Below are 24,665 nucleotides of genomic sequence, written 5' to 3' on the forward strand. Positions count from 1 at the left end.
GAGAGTGGGAGAGAGAGAGAGAGAGGCTGTCATGTTTGATATATGCACCGGTTGTAACGGGTCAGTTGGCCTATACAATAAACTTTCTGAGTTCTGAGTTCTGAGTTCTCTCTCTCTCTCTCTCTCTCTCTCTCTCTCTCTCTCTCTCTCTCTCTCTCTCTCTCTCTTTCTCTCTCTCTCTTATGCTTACAAATATAACAACAATTGCATAACAATATAATTTACAACACAAAATTACACTGTTTGCACCAATGAAGTGAGAAAAAATGACTTTTGTATTAGCAAAATCAACAAGCCGTAATAACTCTAGTTGGCGGGATATATTTTGTTTGTTTGTTTGGTTGTTTGCTTAACGCCCAGCCGACCACGAAGGGTTACTTATAATGGTGAAATGAACACAAAAACCAAATTCGGTTCAGCGCTGCGCGCTGAGAGCACGTGTTGAAATATCTCATCGATGATATTGTGTCCGGGGTGTAGCTGAATACGGTGTCCAAATTTGAAAAAGATCCACCGAGAACTTTGGCTTTGGTGTGTCGGTATGGGGGCCCGGGTAGCTGAGGTGGAACCAAAATAGCTGAGGTGGAACCAAAATCGGTTCAGCGCTGCGCGCTGAGAGCACGTGTTGAAATATCGACCAGGTTGTGTCCTGTACCGGGTCTACCTGAATATGCCCACCAAATTTGAAGCAGATCCATCGAGAACTTTGGCCGTGCATCGCGAACTCACACACAGACACACATACACACACACAGACACACAGACAGACACAAGTCGTATATATATAGAGATGTTGAACACTTTTTTGGCAAATGTGAGAAGATGACGAGCTTTTGGGAAAATGTTGTCCATTATATTTTTAGAAATACCGGATCAAATGTGCACCTCTCAGAACACGATGTCTTGTTTGGTTATCAACCTAGTAATATATGCCAAAATAATAAGGTACTTAATCACATTATTTTGATTGCAAAAATGTGTATTAGTAAATACATGTATAAGTATGGTGATAGATACGATTTGAATAGTATATTGGACAATGAAATGTACATTGGAAGTATGTGAGTAATGTATAAGTCGAGATGAGGTGAAGTGATCATATGACGTTTGTGAATATTATGAGGGGGGGTGGGAGGGAGCGGATGGACGAGAATAAGAAGAAAAAAAAAATTAAAAAAAGTAGAAAAAAAAGTAACCATGTATGGCTCCTCAATTGCTTTTTGTATTTATAAACAACCATGCAAACCACAAAACAAAAACAAAAAAAGGTTTTCTCCAATTTAAAAAAACAAAAAACAAAAAACAAGTCGCTTAAGGCGAAATTACTACATTTGGTCAAGCTGTGGAACTCACAGAATGAAACTGAACGCACTGCATTTTTTCCCAGTGACCGTAGTCCGCCGCTCGCGCAAAACGCAGTGAAACTGACGAGACTGTTTAGCGCGGTGGTGGTTTCGCTGTGATGCATAGCACGCTTTTCTGTACCTCTCTTCGTTTTAACTTTTGAGCGTGTTTTTAATCCAAACATATCATCTATATATATATATACGACTTGTGTCTGTGTGTCTGTGTGTGTGTCTGTGTGTGAGTTCGCGATGCACGGCCAAAGTTCTCGATGGATCTGCTTCAAATTTGGTGGGCATATTCAGGTAGACCCGGGACAGGACACAACCTGGTCGATATTTCAACACGTGCTCTCAGCGCGCAGCGCTGAACCGATTTTGGTTCCACCTCAGCTATTTTGGTTCCACCTCAGCTACCCGGGCCCCCATACCGACACACCAAAGCCAAAGTTCTCGGTGGATCTTTTTCAAATTTGGACACCGTATTCAGCTACACCCCGGACACAATATCATCGATGAGATATTTCAACACGTGCTCTCAGCGCGCAGCGCTGAACTGATTTTTGTTTTTGTGTTCATTTCACCATTATAAGTAACTCTTCCTTATCTTCTCATCTTCTCCAGGTTTTCAGCGTTTACCTCCCTTCCTTCGTATGGTGCACTATAGTATGAGTGGTGCGTCTTCGGATATTCCCGGCGTTCTGTTACTATTTTTAGAAGGTCACCGCAGTGTCCAGAACGTAAATTGGACCCGTAAATTATCCTCACTGTAAAAGTGCAAAGGTCGAATCAATTTATAGCCACGCGAAAAATACACTGTCATCTATCTCTCTATAGATACGGCTTCTCTGTGTTTGTGTGTGTGTGTGTGTGTGTGTGTCTCTCTCTCTATGTGAGCAACACCTGGGGATTGTTCAGTTCTGTTTGTGATGTGGTCTGGCGGCTTTTGTGTATTTGTATGTACTGGCCTTCCTTTGGGGGCCCGGGTAGCTCAGGTGGGAGAGCACTGGACTTGTGATCGAGAGGTCGCTGGTTCGAATCCGGGCCGGGACGGACACGGGTCAACTTTATGTGCAGACCCAGAGACGGTATCCATCTCCCACCCCCGTGTCACCACAATGGCACGTTAAAGATCTTGGTCATTCTACCATAAGTGCAGATGGCTGATACCACCTAAACACGCAAACATCAAAAGCCGTGAGGGCGTAAAAACTCGAATCGTATAAACCAATTCATGTCCAATATAGGCAATTAAGACCTGACGGACAATAAGCCCCTTAAAATTTACTTTTTACTTTTGAGAAGCCATAACAGTTCAAAAGGGCTTACAGATAAGCTATAAATTGCTCAATCCTGTTTGAGTGGAGTTCGCCTCCAAAGGTGATTAACACGTACGGTTACATTCGTCGACAAGGATGGGACTCGATATGGTCAGGAATGGCATTATGGCCACTGAATCATTTTCGTGCTGTTCCCATTCCACGAATCTGGGAGGGACCTAAGCTTGGCGGGTCCATTGTTCGGACCCGGCGAAGCCGGCGTACGGCTCTAAGTACTTCTTCCCGGCGAAGCCGGCTACCCGGCGAAGCGGGTATTCATTCTAGTATCTATATGTTTTTGGAATCAGGAACCGACAAGGAATAAGATGAAATTGTTTTTAAATCGATTTCGGAAATTTGATTTTGATCATAATGTTTTATATTTTTAATTTTGAGAGCTTGTTTTTAATCCGAATATAACATATTTATATGTTTTTTGAATCAGAAAATGATGAAGAATAAGATGAACGGAAATTTGAATCGTTTTATAAAAAACAAAATTTAATTACAATTTTCAGATTTGTAATGACCAACGTCATCAATTCATTTATAAGCCACCAAGCTGAAATACAATACTGAAGTCCGGCCTTTGTCGAAGATTGCTTGGCCAAAATGTCAATCAATTTGATTGAAAAATGAGGGTGTGACAGTGCCGCCTCCACTTTTACAAAAAGCCGGATATGACGTCATCAAAGACATTTATCAAAAAAAAGAAAAATGTCCGGGGATATCATTCCCAGGAACTCTCATGTCAAATTTCATAAAGATCGGACCAGTAGTTTACTCTGAATCGCTCTACACACACACACGCACACACAGACAAAACTTGACTAAAATAATGTAAAAAAAAAAGAGAGAGAGAGAGAGAGAGAGAGAGAGAGAGAGAGAGAGAGAGAGAGAGAGAGAGAGAGAGAGAGAGAGAGAGAGACAGTGAGAGATACACAGTGAGAGAGAGAGAGAGATGATGATGATGATGATGATGATGATGATGGAACTTTATTTTTCAAGGATAGAGGTTTAAGGTGACGCCTTTTCTTACAACCGGTCCTTACTTCTAATACAAATGTCTAATAAATGATAAACAAGTAAAGCAACATGACAAATAAACAAAGTAAACAAACGAACCAGCAAACAATCGACAAGTAAGCAAACAAGCAAATAAACATAAACAACAAAATGACAAAGTAAGCAACATACAAATCAAAAGCAAAACATGCAACATATTAATTAAGGTTACACGGTTTCTACTCGACGGTTAAAGTTCCATCCTCACCTATTCACACTTTACTGACACTATACACAACCATCAGTGTGTATGGGAAACAGGTACTTAACGCCTTCGTCCGTACGGGTTACACACTGTGTATAGCCAAACGGTACCTAATGTGGATTTGTGTGTGTGTGTGTGAGTGTGTGTGTGTGTGTGTGGGTGTGTGTGTGTGTGTGTAATGCTGTATCTACCAGTTTTAATTTTCAGGTCGTGGGCACTTATTCTTAGTTTACACAATGACTGTTTATATTTTCTTTGTTTTATGCATAAAAGATATGGTTCTGTTTTGTAATTTGTTACTATCTTTTATAACAATTTAACTTAGGCGAACTACGTATTTGACCTTTCCAGAATTGTATATATTGGAGTTCCAATTGTTGACACATAACATATGTGTGTGTGTGTGTGTGTGTTTGCGTGTGTGTGTGTGTGTGTGTGTGTGTGTGTGTTTGTGGGTGAATGTGTGTGTGTGTGTGTGTGATTGTTTGTGTGTGTGTGAGTGTGTGTGTGTTTGTGTGTGTGTTTGTGCGTGCGTGCGTGTGAGTGTTTATGTGTGTGAGTGTGTGTGTATGCACGGGCGGGCAGGCGGACGTGGGCGCGAGCGTTCGTTTGTTTGTGGGACCAGTATTGCTTATTTGTGGGTTTTTTCACTTTCGTATTTTTATTCTTGCTTCGTTTTTTTCTGTACTGCATATGTGTAGAGTGAGAAGGCGAACGGGTGATGACTATTGTCAAAACCGGATGCTTTGCATCAACCCACTCACTTTTACTAACAGTTTAAGTGTAACAGAAACCCACACAAACAAGCAAATCCGGTTCCACGAACAAACAAACGCTTGCGCCCACGTTCGCATACCGGTACGCCTACCTCTTACCTCAAGTGGTTCGACGGCAACGTTCGTAATCGCAATTTTAAGTAACTTGCCCTTGTTTTGGTCCCTCAGGGGTTATGCCAACTAATGTTTTTGTCACTCCGTTTTTGGGGGTACCATTATATAAGCGTCGGTCACCTGACCCCTGTAAAACAATCATTGATCCCGAAAAAGGGTTCCAGATAGCCAACTTAAATCTCGTTGACGCATAGAAAGTGTGAATGAAATGACAAACGCGTGCATTTTTTAGTTGGGGTACAAAAAATGTCGCTATCATTTTATTTCAGTTTGCGTTTACACACACACACACACACACACACACACACACACACACACACACACACACACACACACACACACACACACACACACACACACAGTGAGAGAGAGAGATAGGAGAACTCACAACACAGAAGAGAGAAAAGAGAGAGAGCGGGGGAGAGGGTGAGACTGAGAGAGAGAGAGAGAGAGAGAGAGAGAGAGAGAGAGAGAGAGAGAGAGAGAGAGAGAGAGAGAGAGAGAGAGAAATCGCTTTATTACAACTAGATTCTTTTTGAAAACAAAAGTAATAAACCAAGAGAACACAATATGAGAACGGATACGTTTTTTTACGAACGCACAGATAAAAAATCATCAGTTTATTGCTCTTAAACAACTGCAGTCAAATCAAAAGGAAGGTTGTATCGTACAACACACCAACGTTTTTTCTTCGGTTGAAACATTGGTATAGTCCTCTTCTTTTGGGGTTGTGGTGGTACGATGCCTGTGTGTTACCCCGACAGCTCCAGTAAAAAAAAAAAAGGTGCAAGTATTGTAAACATATAAACACTATTTTGTTGTCTCAGTTTATTCACACACACACACACACACACACACCGACACAGACCAAAGAGTCTTTATGTTAAACAATTGGTAGAATCCTGTGCTCTAGGGAGGTACGATCTTGTGCAAGATGTGTAAAAATAAATCTAAATTCATTTTTGTTGCCACTGTTTATTTCTCTTTTAGATTAAAATATAGTGCTCTGTTTAAGACAAACGCTTAAGACATCGTATTTTTGGAATAGGAATTGGTGAACATTTGAGCGCATTCAAGTTAGTCAGTTGTCCAATATTTTACAAACACAGCTTGACCTGCTCTTAGTCGTCAGCGGAACTAACTCGCCATACACATGTACAAGAAGCGCTTCACAATAATATCCCTTTTGTCACAAGCCACTGTATTGTATTGGAGCACACACGTCTTGAACACGTCTTGATTTTGAACTTTTATTTCACCGTCAAAACTCACTCTCACAGCTCATTGTAAATAATGCATACAATGAAACATAAATTTTTTTACGTAAGACAAGTTGATTTGGCCGTCGTTGACCCTGGACAAACAATTTACATTTGCGTTTACTGCAGTAGAAAACTGGAAACACGACACAATTCAACAGCAAATAACTGTAGTGGATACAAATTGATTAAGATTACATTTTCATTAGGACAGGTTGGTTTCTATCCTAAACTTGCTGTTATTTTTGTATTATTTTCGTCTCGATTTTTTTTTTCGGAACAGGAGAATTCCACTGAAAATGATATTTTTTTAAAAATTAACAAATCAGATACATGCATATATATACATAAATTATTTTCAAAGTCGTTTGTTTTTTACTTCTACGAAATGTAAACATGATAAGATAGACGATGAGATTTATAGATACAACAAAATATCCCTAGACATATGTATCTGGGAAAATCAATATGTAAACCCACCCCACAATAAAAAAAAAAGATAACATTTTCGAGACAAATAATGTCGTGCACGTTGAAGAATGAACTTAAGGGAACATACTGTTTATTTACACACACAAAACACCCGAAAGGTCGTTTGCATATCCTAGCAACAAGCTTACTAAATTATGAGCACACCAGCAGAAGCACACCCAAAAACATTATGTATTAGAAATTAAATAGAATCAAAACTCGCACCGCCAATTCAAAATCATGTTAAATTATTATATTATGTACAAGTCCTTTCTCTCCATCTTGCGATACGTATTTCAATCTTGAGGTCTTTTGACAGACTTAAAAAAGATAATAACGAGCGTTGCATCGGAAGATACTTCCGATTATATCTCATCATGCCTGCATGTCTCCGCTTCTGTTCACATTCTCATGACTTTGCTTCTATCCGCGTTAAAATGACATTCGTTTGGCTCACAAAAAGAGATTGACGTTAGTGATGGTGCCGTGTGTGTGTGTGTGTGTGTGTGTGTGTGCGTGTGTGTGTGTGTGTGTGTGTGTGTGTGTGTGTATGTGTGTGTGTGTGTGCATTGTCATTGAAGGCATTATCGTCAACGTTGGTATTGCGAGTGTGCCTGCCGGCAACATCAAAATCGTTGTTATTTCATGTTCTTGACAGTTTGTAGGTTTTCTGACGATTTCTTTTTGGTTTTTTTATTTGTTTGTTTGTTTGCCGTCATCGGCACTTACACCTCAACCATTTTAGTTTTGTGAAAAGCGGAAGCAGGAAGAGGGGGGGGGGGGGATGTAGGATGGTTGGAGGCGGGACAGGACATTTTCGCCTGCAAATATTCAACAGCCAAAAGGTCGGCCTACGTTACCGGATGTTTTGCTCGTGTCGAGTCGTCAATGCATGTTTACATTTCAGACAGCCTTCATACGGACACAGTCATGGTCACGGGATGTTACGATGGTTGATGCAAGGTACCTACACCCTGAGACGTCACTGCTCGAGAAGGGGCTTCCTGTTTGTTCAGATTTAGTATCGCCATCTCGCTGTGAAAGGAAAGCGGTCATTTGCAGCTGCTCTTAGGAGTCGTGAGGGGGTCCTGTTCAACTGTTGTACATTCTTCAAGTGTTTACCTCATTTTTGCATAATCATAGTCAAGTTATGACTAAATGGGGGAATTGCGATGAGGGTGTGGTGTATGTGTGTGTGTGTGTGTGTGTGTGTGTGTGTGTGTGTGTGTGTGTGTATGTGTGTGTGTGTGTGTGTGTGTGTGTGTGTGTGTATATGTGTGTGTAGAGCGATTCAGAGAAAACTATTAGACCGATCTTTATGAAAATGTACGTGAGAGTTCCTAGGTATAGTTAGTTAGTTAGTTAAATGGTGTTTAACGTCGTTTTCAACCACGAAGGTTATAATTATCGCGACGGGTTCCTAGGTATAAATATCCCCAGACGGTTTATTTTTTATATTTTTTATAATGTCTTTGATGACGTCATATCTGGCTTTTTGTGATTAAATTAAAATTTAAGAAATCGATCCAAAAAGGATTTAATTTTATTCCTTATCATTTCCTGATTCCAAAAACAGATAGATATGATATGTTGTATTCAAAACAAGCTTAGAAAGCTAACAAGTCGCGTGAAGCGATATAAAAACATTATTTTAGTCAAGATCAACGCCACCAACTAGTCATCGCCGAGACTGCATTCAGATAATCTCGGCTAAGCATACCGAACACCGAGACGGGTCACGCTCGCCTCCGCGAAGCACGCGTCCGTAGTACTTACTGAACCTACTTTCTTTCATTCTGAGCACATATTTAGAGTTAAAGGCACAGTAAGCCTCCCGTAAACCATCACAGAGCTCCCCGAGCGTCTACATACAGTACAAGCATACTTCCATTTGAACGCTCACCGAACGGGAACATCCTGGCTGCTTTCTGTCGAGCGTGAGAAATTTTCAAAGAATTTATTTTCGTGGACTACATTCTACAACAATGGCGCCTAGTTTTGGTGCTGGACGGCTGTTATGAATATTCAATACCGGAAATCACGCCCGGACAGTAAGCCTCCCGTAAACCATCACAGATACTGTCAGGCTTTTACACACAGTACAAACACCCTTCCATTTGAACGCTCACCAAACGGGAACATCCTAGGTGCACTACGTAAAGAGCGAGCAATTTTTAAAGAATTAATTTTGCACGGATTGTCTCGAACACTTTTTGAACCCATCCAGAACTCAGGTCAAAAATGAGTTACTTCCCTTCGGGTCTCATTCTATCGATGTAAACCGGTGATAGCCGTGGATCGATGATTATCAGAATGTTTTTGGACCGTGGTGCGTTTTTGCGCTGGACCTAACTTTTAAAATCAAAATAATAAATTGACAGCTTGTTACGCAAACATTCTTTAATCATAATCGAATTCGTTTTTCATCAAGACAAGATCAGTACAATTCGAAGTTGTGAAAGTTTGAAAAAAGAAAAGCCCGGAAGCAGGGTCACGCAGCAGACGACGGTTTATGCATATCGCCGTTCCTCTCAGTCAACAGTCAAAAGCCATCGCTAGAGTTCCTGTGAACCACAGCCGTTTGTTTCGTGCATAAAAACGTGCTATTGTAGATAAGCTCACATCGAGTCGCATTCAAATGACTAACTGACGACTACATTGTGAAAAAGGGAAACTGGATCACACGGGTTCACGAAGGCTCAGGGGTAAGATAAACCACGCAAAAATAAATTCTTTGAAAATTGTTCGCTCTTTACGGAGGGCACCTAGGATGTTCTCAATCGGTGAGTGTTTTAATGAAAGGGTGTTTGTACTGTGTGTAAAAGCCTGACCGTATCTGTGATGGTTTACGGGAGGCTTACTGTGCCTTTAACATGACATATTTATATATTTTTGAAATCAGGAGAAGATGAGGAATACAATGCAATCCTTTTTAATCTGCTTCTGAAAATTCGATTTTAATGACAACTTTAATGAGCAAACTAATTAACTAATTTTTAAGCTTCCAAGCTGAAATGGAATCCCATAGTCCGGACTTCGTCGAAGATTGCTTGACCAAAATTTCAATCCATTGGATCAAACAATGAGGGCGTGACAGTGCGGCCTCAACTTTTACAAAAAGCCGGATATGACGTCATCAAAGACATTTATCCAAAAAAAGATAAATATCCGGGGATATCATACTCAGGAACTCTCATGTAAAGTTTCATGAAGATCGGTCCAGTAGTTTTCTCTGAATCGCTCTACACATACACCACGACGCTCGTCTCGATTCCCCCTCTATGTTAAAACATTTAGTAACAAGTCGCGTAAGGCGAAAATACAACATTTAGTCAAGCTGTCGAACTCACAGAATGAAACTGAACGCAATGCAATTTTTCAGCAAGACCGTATACTCGTAGCATCGTCAGTCCACCGCTCATGGCAAAGACAGTGGAATTGACAAGAAGAGCGGGGTGGTAGTTGCGCTGAGAAGGATAGCACGCTTTTCTGTACCTCTCTAGCTTCGTTTTAACTTTCTGAGCGTGTTTTTAATCCAAACATATCATATCTATATGTTTTTGGACTCAGGAACCGACAAGGAATAAGAAGAAAGTGTTTTTAAATTGATTTCGAAAATTCAATTTTGATCATAATTTTCATATTTTTAATTTTGAGAGCTTGTTTTTAATCCAAATATAACATATTTATATGTTTTTGGAATCAGAAAATGATGAAGAATAAGATGAACGTAAATTTGGATCGTTTTAGAATTTTTTTATTTTTTATTTACAATTTTCAGATTTTTAATGACCAAAGTCATTAATTAATTTTTAAGCCACCAAGCTGAAATGCAATACCGAAGTCCGGCCTTCGTCGAAGATTGCTTGGCCAAAATTTCAATCAATTTGATTGAAAAATGAGGGCGTGACAGTGCCGCCTCAACTTTTACAAAAAGCCGGATATGACGTCATCAAAGGTATTTATCAAAAAAAAGGAAAAAAAATGTTCGGGGGATACCGGATATCATTCCCATTAACTCTCATGTCAAATTTCATAAAGATCTTTCCAGTAGTTTGGTCTGAATCGCTCTACACGCACGCCCACACGCACGCACGCACGCACACACACACGCACACACCTACACCACGACGCTCGTCTCGATTCCCCCTCTATGTTAAAACATTTAGTAAAAAGAATACAGAAAAGCGCACTTTCCTGCTAAGCGCAATACGCTACTGCGCTATCTGGCTTGTCAATTTCACTTCGTGTTGCACGTGAAAAGTGAGCAATTTCCTTCTCGCGGGGATCGACGAAGCTGCATTGTCTTGGTGAAAACATGAAGTGCGTTCAGTTTCATTCCGTGAGTTCGACAGTTTGACTAAATGTAGTAACTTCGCCTTAGGCGACTTGTTTCAACAGTATTGTCGAACAATAAACAACAAGAGGAGTAACAATAACAATTATACTTACCAACACAGCGATGAAGGATGAGGGGAGGGAGTGACCGGGGGTGTTGGGGGTTCTCGACAAACGCAACACGAAAACTAAAAGGACTGAAAAGTGTCTATTGTTTCACGACAGAATTTCGTTCCTTTCTTTGACCTAGAAACCTCATATTTAGGCAGACGGCCGAGAAACCCAGCGGATGAGTTTCATATGGACACTAACTTGAGCCTCCGGGGATACGCTTCAGGAGAGTGTCCTTATGATGAATAAATCAAACTACATGCCAAATAAAATATCGCGAGTGTTTTAACCTTTATGGATCATTCAATAGAGATGTCTTCCATAAATCGTGTTTATGTGACATCCACCGTGAAACTTGAAAGTGTCTAATAAGTTGTTCATATGAGAAAGATACCGACACAAAACATGATGCCATGCTGAACGAGTGTATGTTTTTGGGATACCAGAAGCTATATTAACCTCAGTTGCATGCAAGGTTGCTTCAACCCATCTTTTTTGCCTCTTTCGTCTTTTTTTTCTTTTTGTTTTCTTTTTTTTTTCTTTCTTTTTGGGCGGTGAGCATATCCTTCTTCATTGGTCTTTTTTTTTCTTTTTTTTTTCTTCAATGAAATTTTAATTTTGTTTTCTTTTGCATTACAGGTTACATTTCCATTAAATTACTTTTTAATTCAACAGCAATCTAGCTAAGGACAATGGGGATACACCTTTCGTAGCGCAAGTTCTTGTTGAAATACAATTTCCAATGGAATATGCGATTTAGTTTTCTTAACTTTGCTAATGCACATTTTTGCTATCAATAAAACATGGTTAATTAACGCTGATTCCTGACATTTTTCGATTCCGAATAATACATCTGCAATAGACAATAAGAAAGCCCGACCTGTCAGACTGTTCAACATTTTTTCAATATAAGTCCAAAACCTTCTAATTCGGGGACACTCATAGAAAAAGTGTTCCATGACATCCAAAATATGTGGGCACTCGTTACAGTTTTTTGTTTGACTTACTTTCACTTTATGTAATAAAATATTGGTGGGATATAAATTGTGACAAATTTTCCATTGCAACACACGCAGGCGCACTTCTTTTGTCACCTGTCGTGGCAACAACCACTTTACTTATAAATAAGAAGCATCGCTTACAAGAAAGGACTTTTTATTGCCCTGCTAAATGTCTTTTATTATTCGACTTAGAATTCTCAGAGTTTAAGGTTTTGGTATACCAGGAGCTACGTATATTAAAGATGAGCAATTTTACTAACTTTACTTATAAGAAGCATCGCTTACGACACAAACACACTCACACACACACACACACATACGCGCGCGCGCACGCACAGAGAGAGAGAGAGAGAGAGAGAGAGAGAGAGAGAGAGAGAGAGAGAGAGAGAGAGAGAGAGAGAGAGAGAGAGAGAGAGAGAGAGAGAGAGAGAGAGATGTGGATGACGGATGGAGAGAGGGAGGGAGAAAGAGAAAACCAGCACTTGAAATGTATTGTGACACACGCTTTATTACAACAAGAAGCGATCTGACAAGAGCAGAAAAAACAAACAAACAAGTCGCGTAAGGCGAAAATACAACATTTAGTCAAGTAGCTGTCGAACTCACAGAATGAGACTAAACGCAATGCAACGCAGCAAGACCGAATACTCGTAACATCGTCTGTCCACCGCTCACGGCAAAGGCAGTGAAATTGACAAGAAGAGCGGGGTATTCGTTGCGCTGAGAAGGATATCACGCTTTTCTGTACCTCTCTTCGTTTTAACTTTCTGAGCGTGTTTTTAATCCAAACATATCATATCTATATGTTTTTGGAATCAGGAACCGACAAGGAATAAGATGAAAGTGTTTTTAAATTGATTTCGACAATTTAATTTTGATAATAATTGTTATATATTTAATTTTCAGAGCTTGTTTTTAATCCAAATATAATATATTTATATGTTTTTGGAATCAGCAAATGACGGAGAATAAGATGAACGTAAATTTGGATCGTTTTATAAAATAAATATTTTTTTTACAATTTTCAGATTTTTAAGCCACCACGCTGAAATGCAATACCGAAGTCCGGGCTTCGTCGAAGATTGCTTGACCAAAATTTCAACCAATTTGGTTGAAAAATGAGGGCGTGACAGTGCCGCCTCAACTTTCACGAAAAGCCGGATATGACGTCATCAAAGAAATTTATCAAAAAAATGAAAAAAACGTATGGGGATATCATACCCAGGAACTCTCATGTCAAATTTCATAAAGATCGATCCAGTAGTTTGGTCTGAATCGCTCTACACGCACGCACACACACACACACACACACACACACACACACACACATACACCACGACCCTCGTCTCGATTCCCCCCTCGATGTTAAAACATTTAGTCATAACTTGACTAAATGTAAAAAGGTTAAAGTGTACGATGTTTTACGCCGGAATGTGCAGACACAAATCATGTTATCATGGCATTTAAACAACTGCTGTCAATTAAAAATGAATTTTATATCTTACACCCCACTAGCGTGTGTTCTTCGGTTGAAAATGTACGTGAACATTGGTATAACATTGGGTACTATATGCCCGTGTGTTACTCCAACAGCGCTCGACAGCAGAATGTGTGCAAGTACCGCAACGGTAGTGTAAACATTCAAAAAGTATTTTGTTGCCCCAGTGTATCTTCGTTTTCCACATCGTAGTACATACCGACACACATCTAGAGTCATTCTGTTAAAACATTGATATAATCCAGTGCTCCAGCGCATCTCACCAACATATATTTGTGTACAAATAAATCTATAACTAGTTTGTCGGTACAGTTTATTCCCATGTTAAATCAAGACGTTGTTCTCTAATAAATCATACGTTTGGACATCATAATTTAGTAACTGACACTGTAATTGATGAACACGTGAGCGCTTTCACGATAGGTAGGACGTGGTTTCCAATACTTTACAAACACATGATGCCTTGCTCTTGATCACCAAAGGGCACAAAATCAGTGGAACTAACTCGCCAAACGCATGTACCCATGCATTATCATGTACGACAGTAATTTCACCCAAGTAACCTGCCTTGCGGTAGCCCTCTTTCTTCTATTCATTTTTTTAAACATCTAAAGGCAGGGTCACACCTGAATTCAAATGAAACAGTGGGAAAAAATAAAGCAAAAAAGATATGTTCATCGTTGGCCCTGGACAAACAGCACCATTTTAAGTGAGCGTTTACAAGACGCCTAATATTTGAGTACGACAGAAAATCCGAAAAACTCGACACAATTCAATGACAGAAACTAAAGTGGATGTATTACATCTTCAAAACAAATAAAGTTGGGTACTTTGAAGAATTAATCAACTTAAGGGAACATACTGTTTATTTACACACAAAACTACCAAACTTGCGTTTGTATATTCTAGCCACAAAAATGTGAGCACACCACCATTGAAATGGACATAGAAAACTGTATTATCTCAAAAAGAGAAATTCAGGTGTCATGTACCACAGTTTCAGACAATATACAACACAACACGTACGAACATAAAACAGTAACATTACTTGCATGCACAGCAACAATATTACCAATAAACATCATTGCAGGTTTCTAGTGCTAATTATTTAAACCGTATGGAGGCGTAAAGCAGAAGCACATTCAAAAGCTAACCTATTACAAATAAAAATGAAATAAAAATTACCTCCGCCAATTCAAAATCATGTTAAATTATTATATTATGTACAAGTCCTTTCTCTCCATCTTGCGATACGTATTTCAATCTTGAGGTCTTTTGACAGCCTTAAAAAAGATAATAACGAGCTTTGCATCGGAAGATACTTCCGATTATATCTCATTGTGCCGGCCTGCATGTCTCTGTTGATATCCTTATTCCTTGGTTTCTATCCTCGGCATAAGAAATTTCGTTTTAACTTTAAAAAAATAAAAATTAAAAAAAGGAAAAAAGAGAGAGACATTGGTGATGGAGCTCTTTTAAGATCAGCGAACATTCATGGACAGTTTTTTAAGAACTGCATCATCTACTCGTTTACAAAGCTCATGGTTTATTATATCAAAAGCAACCTTCGGAAAAAACGAAAAGATGACAAGTTTTGGGTCGCCATGGACACTTGGCAAAGAATATTGCTGTATATATACACTTGTGTGTATATTTTTCTGATTAGGTCTCAGTATACCTGCAGGTGTCTGCCTCCATGGATTTGCTTCTATTCTTGTTGGGATAATATTCATTCAGTATAGATGGAAAGACATCGTTAATGGTACTCCTACTTTCAGCGTGCGATCATGGACCATTTCGAACAACTTTGTCACAGTGAAATCAAACAACAAACAGACAGAAACAACACGTGAAGCAAAAGACGCATTCACAATTGCAAGATACGGAAATAAATAATGTGGCCATAGTTCTGTACACAAAACTGCGATTCACAGAAACGTGTGAACTGTTGATCGAGGGATGTACTCTGAATGTTATTTATTTGCGGGTAGAACGATCTCACCCAGGCCTTGCTAGCCAACGGAGGCTTTTTTTTTAAATTTTTTTTTTACCTGGGACTGTCCATTGTGTTGATTGCTTTGTCAATAGATTGAGACATTTATTACAAGGTAGCCTATGATTGCTTTGCACACGACACGTTTACACGAATATAGTCTACATGCATGATAATCCACCGAGTCAATGTCAACGATGTGTTTCGACACACATCCACAGCATTAATTCGTCCCTGTTATGGTTTTAGTTTTCTATTTGGAACCAGATTTCCAACTCTGTCCTTTTGCATTGCTACGTTTTCTAGCGGTATTATGCTTTCATTGAAACCCAGCTGTCGATTAGTATGTATGTACTATTCGAAAGCGAGTTACCATAATGCTTTGCGAGTCATGTCCCCTTGACATTCAAACTAAACATGAATGCTTCACAGCAGTGAAGTGATTAACGAACTTCGATTCAGTGTGCAATTATATCATTGAACAGTCACATGTTCACATACAAAGCCTAAGATTATAATATGCAGCAGAGTTCTTGGCGTCACCACGGTGTGCCCTCAAAACACGCCCTCTGACAGGTGTTTCTTGCTTCAGATGCTGATGGCGTTGGGCACGGACTTGGGGTCCAAGTGCTCGTATTTGTACCTGCGGGTCAAGTTATCCTCCTGAATTTCCGCGCTGATCTCGTCCAGTCTCCTTCTGAAACTGAAAAAGGAGTTCATCTGCATTGCAAGAAACCTAGAGTTAACTTAACAACTTCAGATTAAGTTACTTCGACTGTGTTCACCACCACAGACCTTGGAAAAAACACCCCAAAAAACCAAGCAAGTCGCGTGAAGCTATACTACAACATTTAGTCAATCTGTTGCCCTAGAACTAAAAAAGCAGCATTAAAACCAGTCATCACCGAGACGACATGTAGTTAGGCTTGGCTAGCCGAAACACAAATTCCAGACGGGTCACGCTCGTCTCCGGGAAGCATGCGAACGCAGTACCTAATTTGCATTATATCGATTTTTTTTCTTTTTTCTGAGCTCATCTTTAGAGTTTGTTTGTTTATTTGTTTGCTTAACGCCCAGCCGACCACGAAGAGCCATATCAGGGCGGTGTTGCTTTGACATATAACGTGCGCCACACACAAGACAGAAGTCGAAGCACAGGCTTCATGTCTCACCCAGTCACATTATTCTGACACCGGACCAACCAGTCCTAGCACCAACCCCATAATGCCAGACGCCAGGCGGAGCAGCCACTAGATTGCCAATTTTAAAGTCTTAGGTATGACCCGGCCGGGATTCGAACCCACGACCTCCCGATCACGGGGCGGACGCCTTACCACTAGGCCAACCGTGCCGGTATCTTTAGAGTAAACATCACATATCTATATATATTTTTGGATAAGGAATGCATGGCAATCAGTTTTCCTCAGTTATGCTTGTACCCAGAATTCTCAAGCTATGACGATCGACACCTGCATCAGTAGAAATGGCATAAAACACGAACTATTCAAGCCAACTAAACATAACAACCTGTTCTGGGTAGACAATTGATTTGAGATTCTCCTAGTATGTAAACGTTGCCAAGTTTTGCCTATTCAGAAGTTTCGTGGATTTGGTACCTTAAAGATAGTATACCGAAGGCGCCATTTTGGAAAGAGTTCTGACGATTTAGACCTTATAACAAGTTCAAGGGACATTCACGGTACTGTAATTTAGAAACATCTGCATTGGTTTTCTCAAACCTGCTCCAAAACTATGCCAACAAATTAAATGAATTTTAATCAGCGAGCGGTTTGCTTTGCCAAGCTCTTCTGTCAGAAGTCAGGACTCCCGGTCGTCATCATTATTTATTTAGTTTTCATAGATACCAATTTGTCAAACCTTCACCGTGCTTCCTGGGTCGTGGACGACCCAGACTCTCACTAAAGTGTAGTATTTCTATAACTATTGGACATTTTGGATTGAGACTTCATGTCATCCTCAAACAGCATAGAATCTTCCTATAGAGCAATTTTTAAAGGATTATCTATTTAAACAAACAAATGTGACCCTCCACCACGGAATGAATCGCATGTCACCATTGCATAGTTTTCATATATTTACATTTTCCAAAAGAGTTTTTTATGCTCTATCCAGTGGTGAAAACCGTTTTAGAAAAGAGCGAAAAATGTTTGAGTTATAAGCCTGTGACTAAGGTGACCCTCACACTGTTACCAGACACTCCCCGGACTTATATTAAGCCTAGCGCAGAACCGCGCGAGGTGACATGCGACTCATTTCGTGGTGGAGGGTCACAAATAAACAATGACGGCATTTGAACTACACGGTCCTGATGTTGTGGGTCGTGGACGACCCATATGGAATTAAAGAAAGTATTTTACGGTGTTTACCCCTATTCGGATGTTGTGGTTCGTGTTCGACCCATAGTCTGCAAAGAGGTAGTAAAGAGTATATATCCCTATTCGGATGTCATGGGTCGTGTACGACCCATACTGTTAAAGGACCCCAACAGGCTCTTTTTAAGGTCAGATAAAGCAGTTGGGGTTGATTTAATGATATAGGTAAGCATCTAAAGATGCAAAAACCGAACAGTAAATCACAGGTTTTGTGTTGCATCAGTCTAATTTTACACAAAATGCATGCTCAAAAAGCGGCCAAATTCGTCTGCTACGCGAGACTTCAAAATCCCCGCGGCGGCAAGCCGTTGGCTGTGACGTCACTTACAGGAATCGGAAGCGAAAGTAGCGACGCTCGGTCTGCGTCTTTGCTGCAGCCGTGGATGCGCGCGTACTCCCGACATCATGCCGAGAGAGTGTGCTGCTGCCGTATGTTCGGAGTTGCAAAAAAAGGACTCAGGCTTGAGTTTTCATTTGTTTCCATCCGACTCAAGGCTCAAGCAGGAATGGGCTGTGAAAATGAATCGGCTGGACCCAAAAACAAAGAAACGACAACAACAACAACAACAACAACAACAACAACAACAACAACAACACTATTGTTGAGAAACCAGCGAAACTACATCAACAATAACAACAACAACACCATTGTTGAGAAACCAGCGAAACTACATCAACAATAACAACAACAACAACAACAACAACAACCTCTACAACTACAACCACAACAGCATTGTTGAGAAACCAGCGAAACTGTATCAACAATAACAAAAACAACAACAACCACAACACAGTACAACATTGGGCAACAACTACAACAACTACAACGACGACAACAACACTGACAACAACTCAAAAACCAAGAACAACTACAATGTCAACAACACCACCAACAACAGCTTTACACTGATAAACAGTAGGTGGAACACGATTGATTTGACACGTAACAACCTTGATTTCATCTACGACGACGACAACAACAACATCAACTCAAATTCGAGAACATATACGTCTTCAACAACATAACCAACAACAAATCCGATAGAACTTCAACTACAATCTCAACAGTGATCATGGGCTGCCTAATCTATTTGCTGAGTCTGGCAGACATTTGACTTCCACCCTTGAGAGAGAATGGTTTTTCCTCGTAAACTTTGTGCCTCAAACCTGACTAAGAGGATACAACTCTGTCTCAACTCGGACGCCGCAGTAAGAACGATCTCCATCAACAGACGCTGATTCGGTACAGCTATCTGCTCGCTCCTAAGCCACTTCCCCAGCCTGTATGTCTACACACTGACACCAACTAAACCGCCAACTGAGCAGTTAACCCGTGATTTGTAAATATGTAAAAATATTTTACAAAGTACGTCGAACCTTAAACCGCGATTTGTAAAAATGTAAAAAAAAAAAAAATCATTTCTCTATTCAGCCTATTTTCCTATCGTTGGGAAATTCGGATTGCTTCCTCCCAGTGGAAAACTAGCAGCAACAGAGTCGCGCTACCCAAAGTCAAGGGATCCATCAGATTTGTTTTTCTTTCTTTTTTCATTTCTTTATTGTCTTATATCGCTGGCGAATTCTGATCGCAATTCCTCCCAGTGAAAAGCTAGCAGCAACAGAGTCGCGCTTGTGGTCCAAGTTGTGGAATGTGTCCAAGTTGTGGAATGTGTCCAAGATGTGGAATGTGTCCAAGTTGTGGTATGTGTCCAAGATGTGGTATGTGTCCAAGTTGTGGTATGCGTCCAAGATGTGGTAATGTGTCCAAGATGTGGTAATGTGTCCAAGTTGTGATATGTGTCCAAGTTGCGGTATGTGTCCAAGATGTGGTATGTGTCCAAGTTGTGGTATGTGTCCAAGTTGTGGTATGTGTCCAAGATGTGGTATGTGTCCAAGACGTGGTAATGTGTCGAAGTTGTGGTATGCGTCTAAGATGTGGTCTGTGTCCAAGTTGTGGTATATGTCCAAGATGTGGTATGTGTCCAAGTTGTGGTATGTGTCCCAGATTTGGTATGTGTCCAATACGTGGTAATGTGTCGAAGTTGTGGTACATGGTATGTGTCCTAGTTGTGGAATGTGATGGGACAATAAAGAAATGAAAAAAAATCTAATAGATTCATTGACTTTGGGGTAGCGCGACTCTGTTGTTGCTAGCTTTCCACTGGGAGGAAGCGACCCGAATTTCCCAGCGATGGGACAATAAAGAAAAGAAACAAAAATCCCATAGATCCCTTGACTTTGGGGTAGCGCGACTCTGTTGCTGCTAGCTTTACACTGAGAGGAAGTGACCCGAATTTCCAAGCGACGGGACAATCTAGTAATGAAAATTTTTTTTTAAATCTACACATAAACAGTCGCGCTACCCCAAAAATCAAGGGATTTTGTTTTTGTGCCTTGACTTTGGAGATGACAAGAAAATATCAGGAGCATTAACGTGATTTGTAAAAAAAAATTACAAATCACGGGGCGAGCAGACCCTTGATTTTAAACCCCAGGCTCAAAACTGTATGGTTCAGCAGCTAAAGTTGCTTATGCCATGAATACTGCTTGTGACGTCCTCGGAATTTTTACCCAGAATTCACCACTTCCGTACTCTCGCGGACGTTCGCGATACAATGGCCGCCAGATCAGAACGCGAAAACGCTTCGCTTCAGCCACGCAATTCGTCGGATTATTGCCCAAAACGATTCCGAAATAAGCTAAACCCTGTGAGGGAAGGTGAGAAAACAATTTCCTACGGCATGCATATGTCTGGTTAACCTAAGTCACGCCAAAAACGCACATGAACGCGTTTTTGACACCAACAAAAGCCTGTTGGGGGTCCTTTAACATTGAATCCTTTAGTAGAAAGTATGGGTCGTACACGACCCACATCATCCGGACGGTGTTGTCCAAAGCGTGATCCGTTGAAGGTTAAGATCGTTGGATTGAGGAAGTCATACCTACAGTCTAGCTTACGCACAGAAATTCTGTGCTGTACATGGCTAAAACGCTTCGCATTACAGAAACAAACACAATGCCAGTTGGAGAATATCAGTGTTGTCATCTTTTCAACTCCAAAAACGAACTCAGTAGCTCTCGGCTCAATTTTAAATTTGTATTTCCAGGAATAGCGCATGGAATACTCAGGGTCGAAAGGTAGGACGAAAGTTAGGACTGGCACCAAAAAGCGACACAATGAGAATTACAGTCTAAAATTCCCACTCAAAACAAAGTCGTTTCTAATTTTTGTAACCCAGCGCTTAAACGTGTATTTTAAGGTATTCCTTGTGTGTGGTCACATAAGTACAACCCCCACATTGAACTGCATAGCTCTTTGGGCGATTTGAAACAGTTTTCTTGTTAGGTATAATCCCTCTAAGGCCAGAGATGGCACGAAATGTTGGTCCAAAAGCGTGTTTTCGGTTCTCAGATCAGCATTTTTAGGTACTTTAAACACCACAAAATCAGTGTGCAATGTAATGTTGTCATTGTCAGCATCTTCTGTGCAATTAAGGTGACCACTTTCAAAGTATTTTTTTGTTCCTATTGGACACCACTTTGAAAACTGTTGACGCTGTTATCTCAAAATCGATTTTTGAGCATCAGTTCCTTCATTGGGACATATTCATCTTCTAGAACAACTATCCAATCTTCTTCCTCGTTTTTGTTTTTTCACCAGAAACTTTGTCTTTGTCCAGTAACAGAGAGACATTTTATATAAAAAAAGGTGCAAAAAACGTCAATTTTGACCCATAATTCCTTCAAATATCACTTGGAAGGACAAAAAACACTTCTCCTGAGGATTCTTATGGAGAAACTTGAAACGAAACTAAAAAAGCGTCCCAATAAAACAAAACATAATGTCCGTGCCATCTCTGCCCTTACGTGAGGGCCCCAAAGGGTTTAAAATCGTGATCGTGATTGGCGTTGTTTGACCTTTCTGTGACCGTGATTGCCAACATTTCCATTTCTGTGATCGTGATGGGACTTTGCCCGTGATCCGTGATGACAAAAAAATCAAGTCTCGTGATCGTGATCGTGATTTGTTTTTGTGATCGTGATGGGCATTATTGCAAAGCATTTTATTTTCAACGTACATTTTTCACAGCTGTATCACTCTATGATCCTCTATTCGTCAAGGTGTTTGTGATCGTGAAAACAAAAATCAAGGTAACTGTGATCGTGAAAGCTAAAATTTCCCTTCCCGTGATCGTGATGATACCCCCCCCTTTGGGGCCCTCTTACGTTTTTGTCATGTCAATTTTGGGGGTACACTATGTATACCCTTATTTGAGCGTGGGTCACGTGATCCCTGTACAAGAAATCTTCGATCCGAAAGTTGCGTCAGATAGTCAAGTTGACTGCTTTAAATTACATAGAAAGTTTAAATCAAATGACATGGATATGAATGTTTTAATTGGTGTGCGACATTTGTCGCAATATTGTGTATGCTAAGTTCATAATGAAGACCGACCGTAGCTTGAATCCTAGATGATTGTGCAGTGTTAATTACACAAACTTACAGATTGACAACCGGGAAGGCTTTCGGATCTGTGATGAAGGGTACCTCCTCAAAGTCCCCCAGCGATTTTGTTTCCTTTGTGCTCAGAAGTTTGGTGACCTGCATGGTTTCCAGTATGCTGTCAACTTTTGCCAATGCCTGGACAATGTCGTCTTCAGATCTTTTTTTCTGTAATCAGAAATAAGCCTGACGTCTGAGGGACTTTAAGTTGTACTTTTACAGATCGATTGTGCTTTATGAGCAAGATTACGTGTCGTCACTGTCATTTCTTTTTAAAAGTAAGTTGATGAATCAATGCGGACAGGCTATCATGTTTGTACAGTACTTCTAACGAAGATCCCTTTTCCACTGAACTGAAGAAGGAATATTTACATATGATACTTGCTCTGAAATCGTCCGTCTGCAGTTCGCGCGCGCGCACACACACACACACACACACACACACACACACACACACACACACACACACACACACATACGGACGAGGAGCACCTTAGGTACCGGTCATACGCAGACGGATCTGTGTGACTTCTGTACGTACGAAATCCACATTAGGTACCGTTTGGCTATACACAGTGTGTAACCCGTACGGACGAAGGCGTTAAGTACCTGTTTCCTATACACACTGATGGTTGTGTATAGTGTCAGTAAAGTGTGAATAGGTGAGGATGGAACTTTAACCGTCGATCACTTTACATGTATAACCTCAATTAATATGTTGCATGTTTTGCTTTTGATTTGTATGTTCCTTACTTTGTCATTTTGTTGTTTATGTTTATTTGCTTGTTTGCTTACTTGTCGATTGTTTGCTGGTTCGTTCGTTTACTTTGTTTATTTGTCATGTTGCTTTACTTGTTTATCATTTATTAGACATTTGTATTAGAAGTAAGGACCGGTTGTAAGAAAAGGCGTCACCTTAAACCTCTATCCTTGAAAAATAAAGTTCCATCATCATTATTATCATATCTCTCTCTCTCTCTCTCTCTCTCTCTCTCTCTCTCTCTCTCTCTCTCTCTCTCTCTCTCTCTCTCTCTCTCTCTCTCTCTCTCTTTTTACATTTAGTCAAGTTTTGTCTGTGCCGGTGTGCGTGCGCGTGTGTAGAGCGATTCAGAGTAAACTACTGGACCGATCTTTATGAAATTTTACATGAGAGTTCCTGGGTATGATATCCCCGGACGTGTTTTTATATTTAGTCAAGTTTTGACTAAATATTTTAACATCGAGGGGGAATCGAAACGAGGGTCGTGGTGTATGTGCGTGTGTGCGTGTGTGTGTCTGTGTGTGTGTGTGTGTAGAGCGATTCAGACTAAACTACTGGACCGATCTTTATGAAATTTGACATGAGAGTTCCTGGGTATGAAATCCCCGAACGTTTTTTTCATTTTTTTGATAAATGTCTTTGATGACGTCACATCCGGCTTTTCGTGAAAGTTGAGGCGGCACTGTCACGCCCTCATTTTTCAACCAAATTGGTTGAAATTTTGGTCAAGTACTCTTCGACGAAGCCCGGGGTTCGGTATTGCATTTCAGCTTGGTGGCTTAAAAATTAATTAATGACTTTGGTCATTAAAAATCTGAAAATTGTAAAAAAAAATAAAAATTTATAAAACGATACAAATTTACGTTTATCTTATTCTCCATCATTTGCTGATTCCAAAAACATATAAATATGTTATATTCGGATTAAAAACAAGCTCTGAAAATTAAATATATAAAAATTATTATCAAAATTTTTTTTTCGAAATCAATTTAAAAACACTTTCATCTTATTCCTTGTGGGTTGCTGATTCCAAAAATATATAGATATGATATGTTTGGATTAAAAACACGCTCAGAAAGTTAAAACAAAGAGAGGTACAGAAAAGCGTGCTATCCTTCTCAGCGCAACGAATACCCCGCTCTTCTTGTCAATTCCACGTGCACTGCCTTTGCCACGGGCGGTGGAGTGACGATGCTACGAGTATACGGTCTTGCTGTCCACTACTTGACTAAATATTGTATTTTCGCCTTACGCGACTTGTTTCTTTTTTCGATAAATGTCTTTGATGACGTCATATCCGGCTCTTTGTAAAAGTTGAGACGGCACTGTCACATCCTCATTTTTCAATCAAATTGATTGAAATTTTGGCCAAGCAATCTTCGACAAAGGCCGGACTTCAGTATTGTATTTCAGCTTGGTGGCTTAAAAATTAATTAATGACTTTGGTCATTAAAAATCTGAAAATTGTAATTAATTTTTTTTTTATAAAACGATCGAAATTTACATTCATCTTAT

At 40.1% G+C, this 24,665-nt stretch overlaps 2 protein-coding genes across 2 annotated transcripts in view; both read right to left on the reverse strand.

Moving 5' to 3' along the window:
* The window catches only part of LOC138968792 (allene oxide synthase-lipoxygenase protein-like), a 141,112-nt gene that overhangs the window by 39,356 nt on the left and 77,091 nt on the right, over window positions 1-24,665 (reverse strand). The window lies entirely within an intron of this gene.
* Window positions 22,369-24,665, reverse strand: part of LOC138967962 (arachidonate 12-lipoxygenase, 12R-type-like) — a 69,409-nt gene continuing 67,112 nt past the window's right edge. The window contains exon 13 of the mRNA XM_070340522.1: window positions 22,369-22,558. Within this exon, the coding sequence (XP_070196623.1) occupies window positions 22,388-22,558 (171 nt within the window). The 3' untranslated portion in view covers window positions 22,369-22,387. The remainder of the gene's footprint in view (window positions 22,559-24,665) is intronic.

Source organism: Littorina saxatilis, linkage group LG6 (assembly GCF_037325665.1).
Source record: "Littorina saxatilis isolate snail1 linkage group LG6, US_GU_Lsax_2.0, whole genome shotgun sequence".
In the NCBI taxonomy this organism is placed as follows: Eukaryota; Metazoa; Mollusca; class Gastropoda; order Littorinimorpha; family Littorinidae; genus Littorina; species Littorina saxatilis.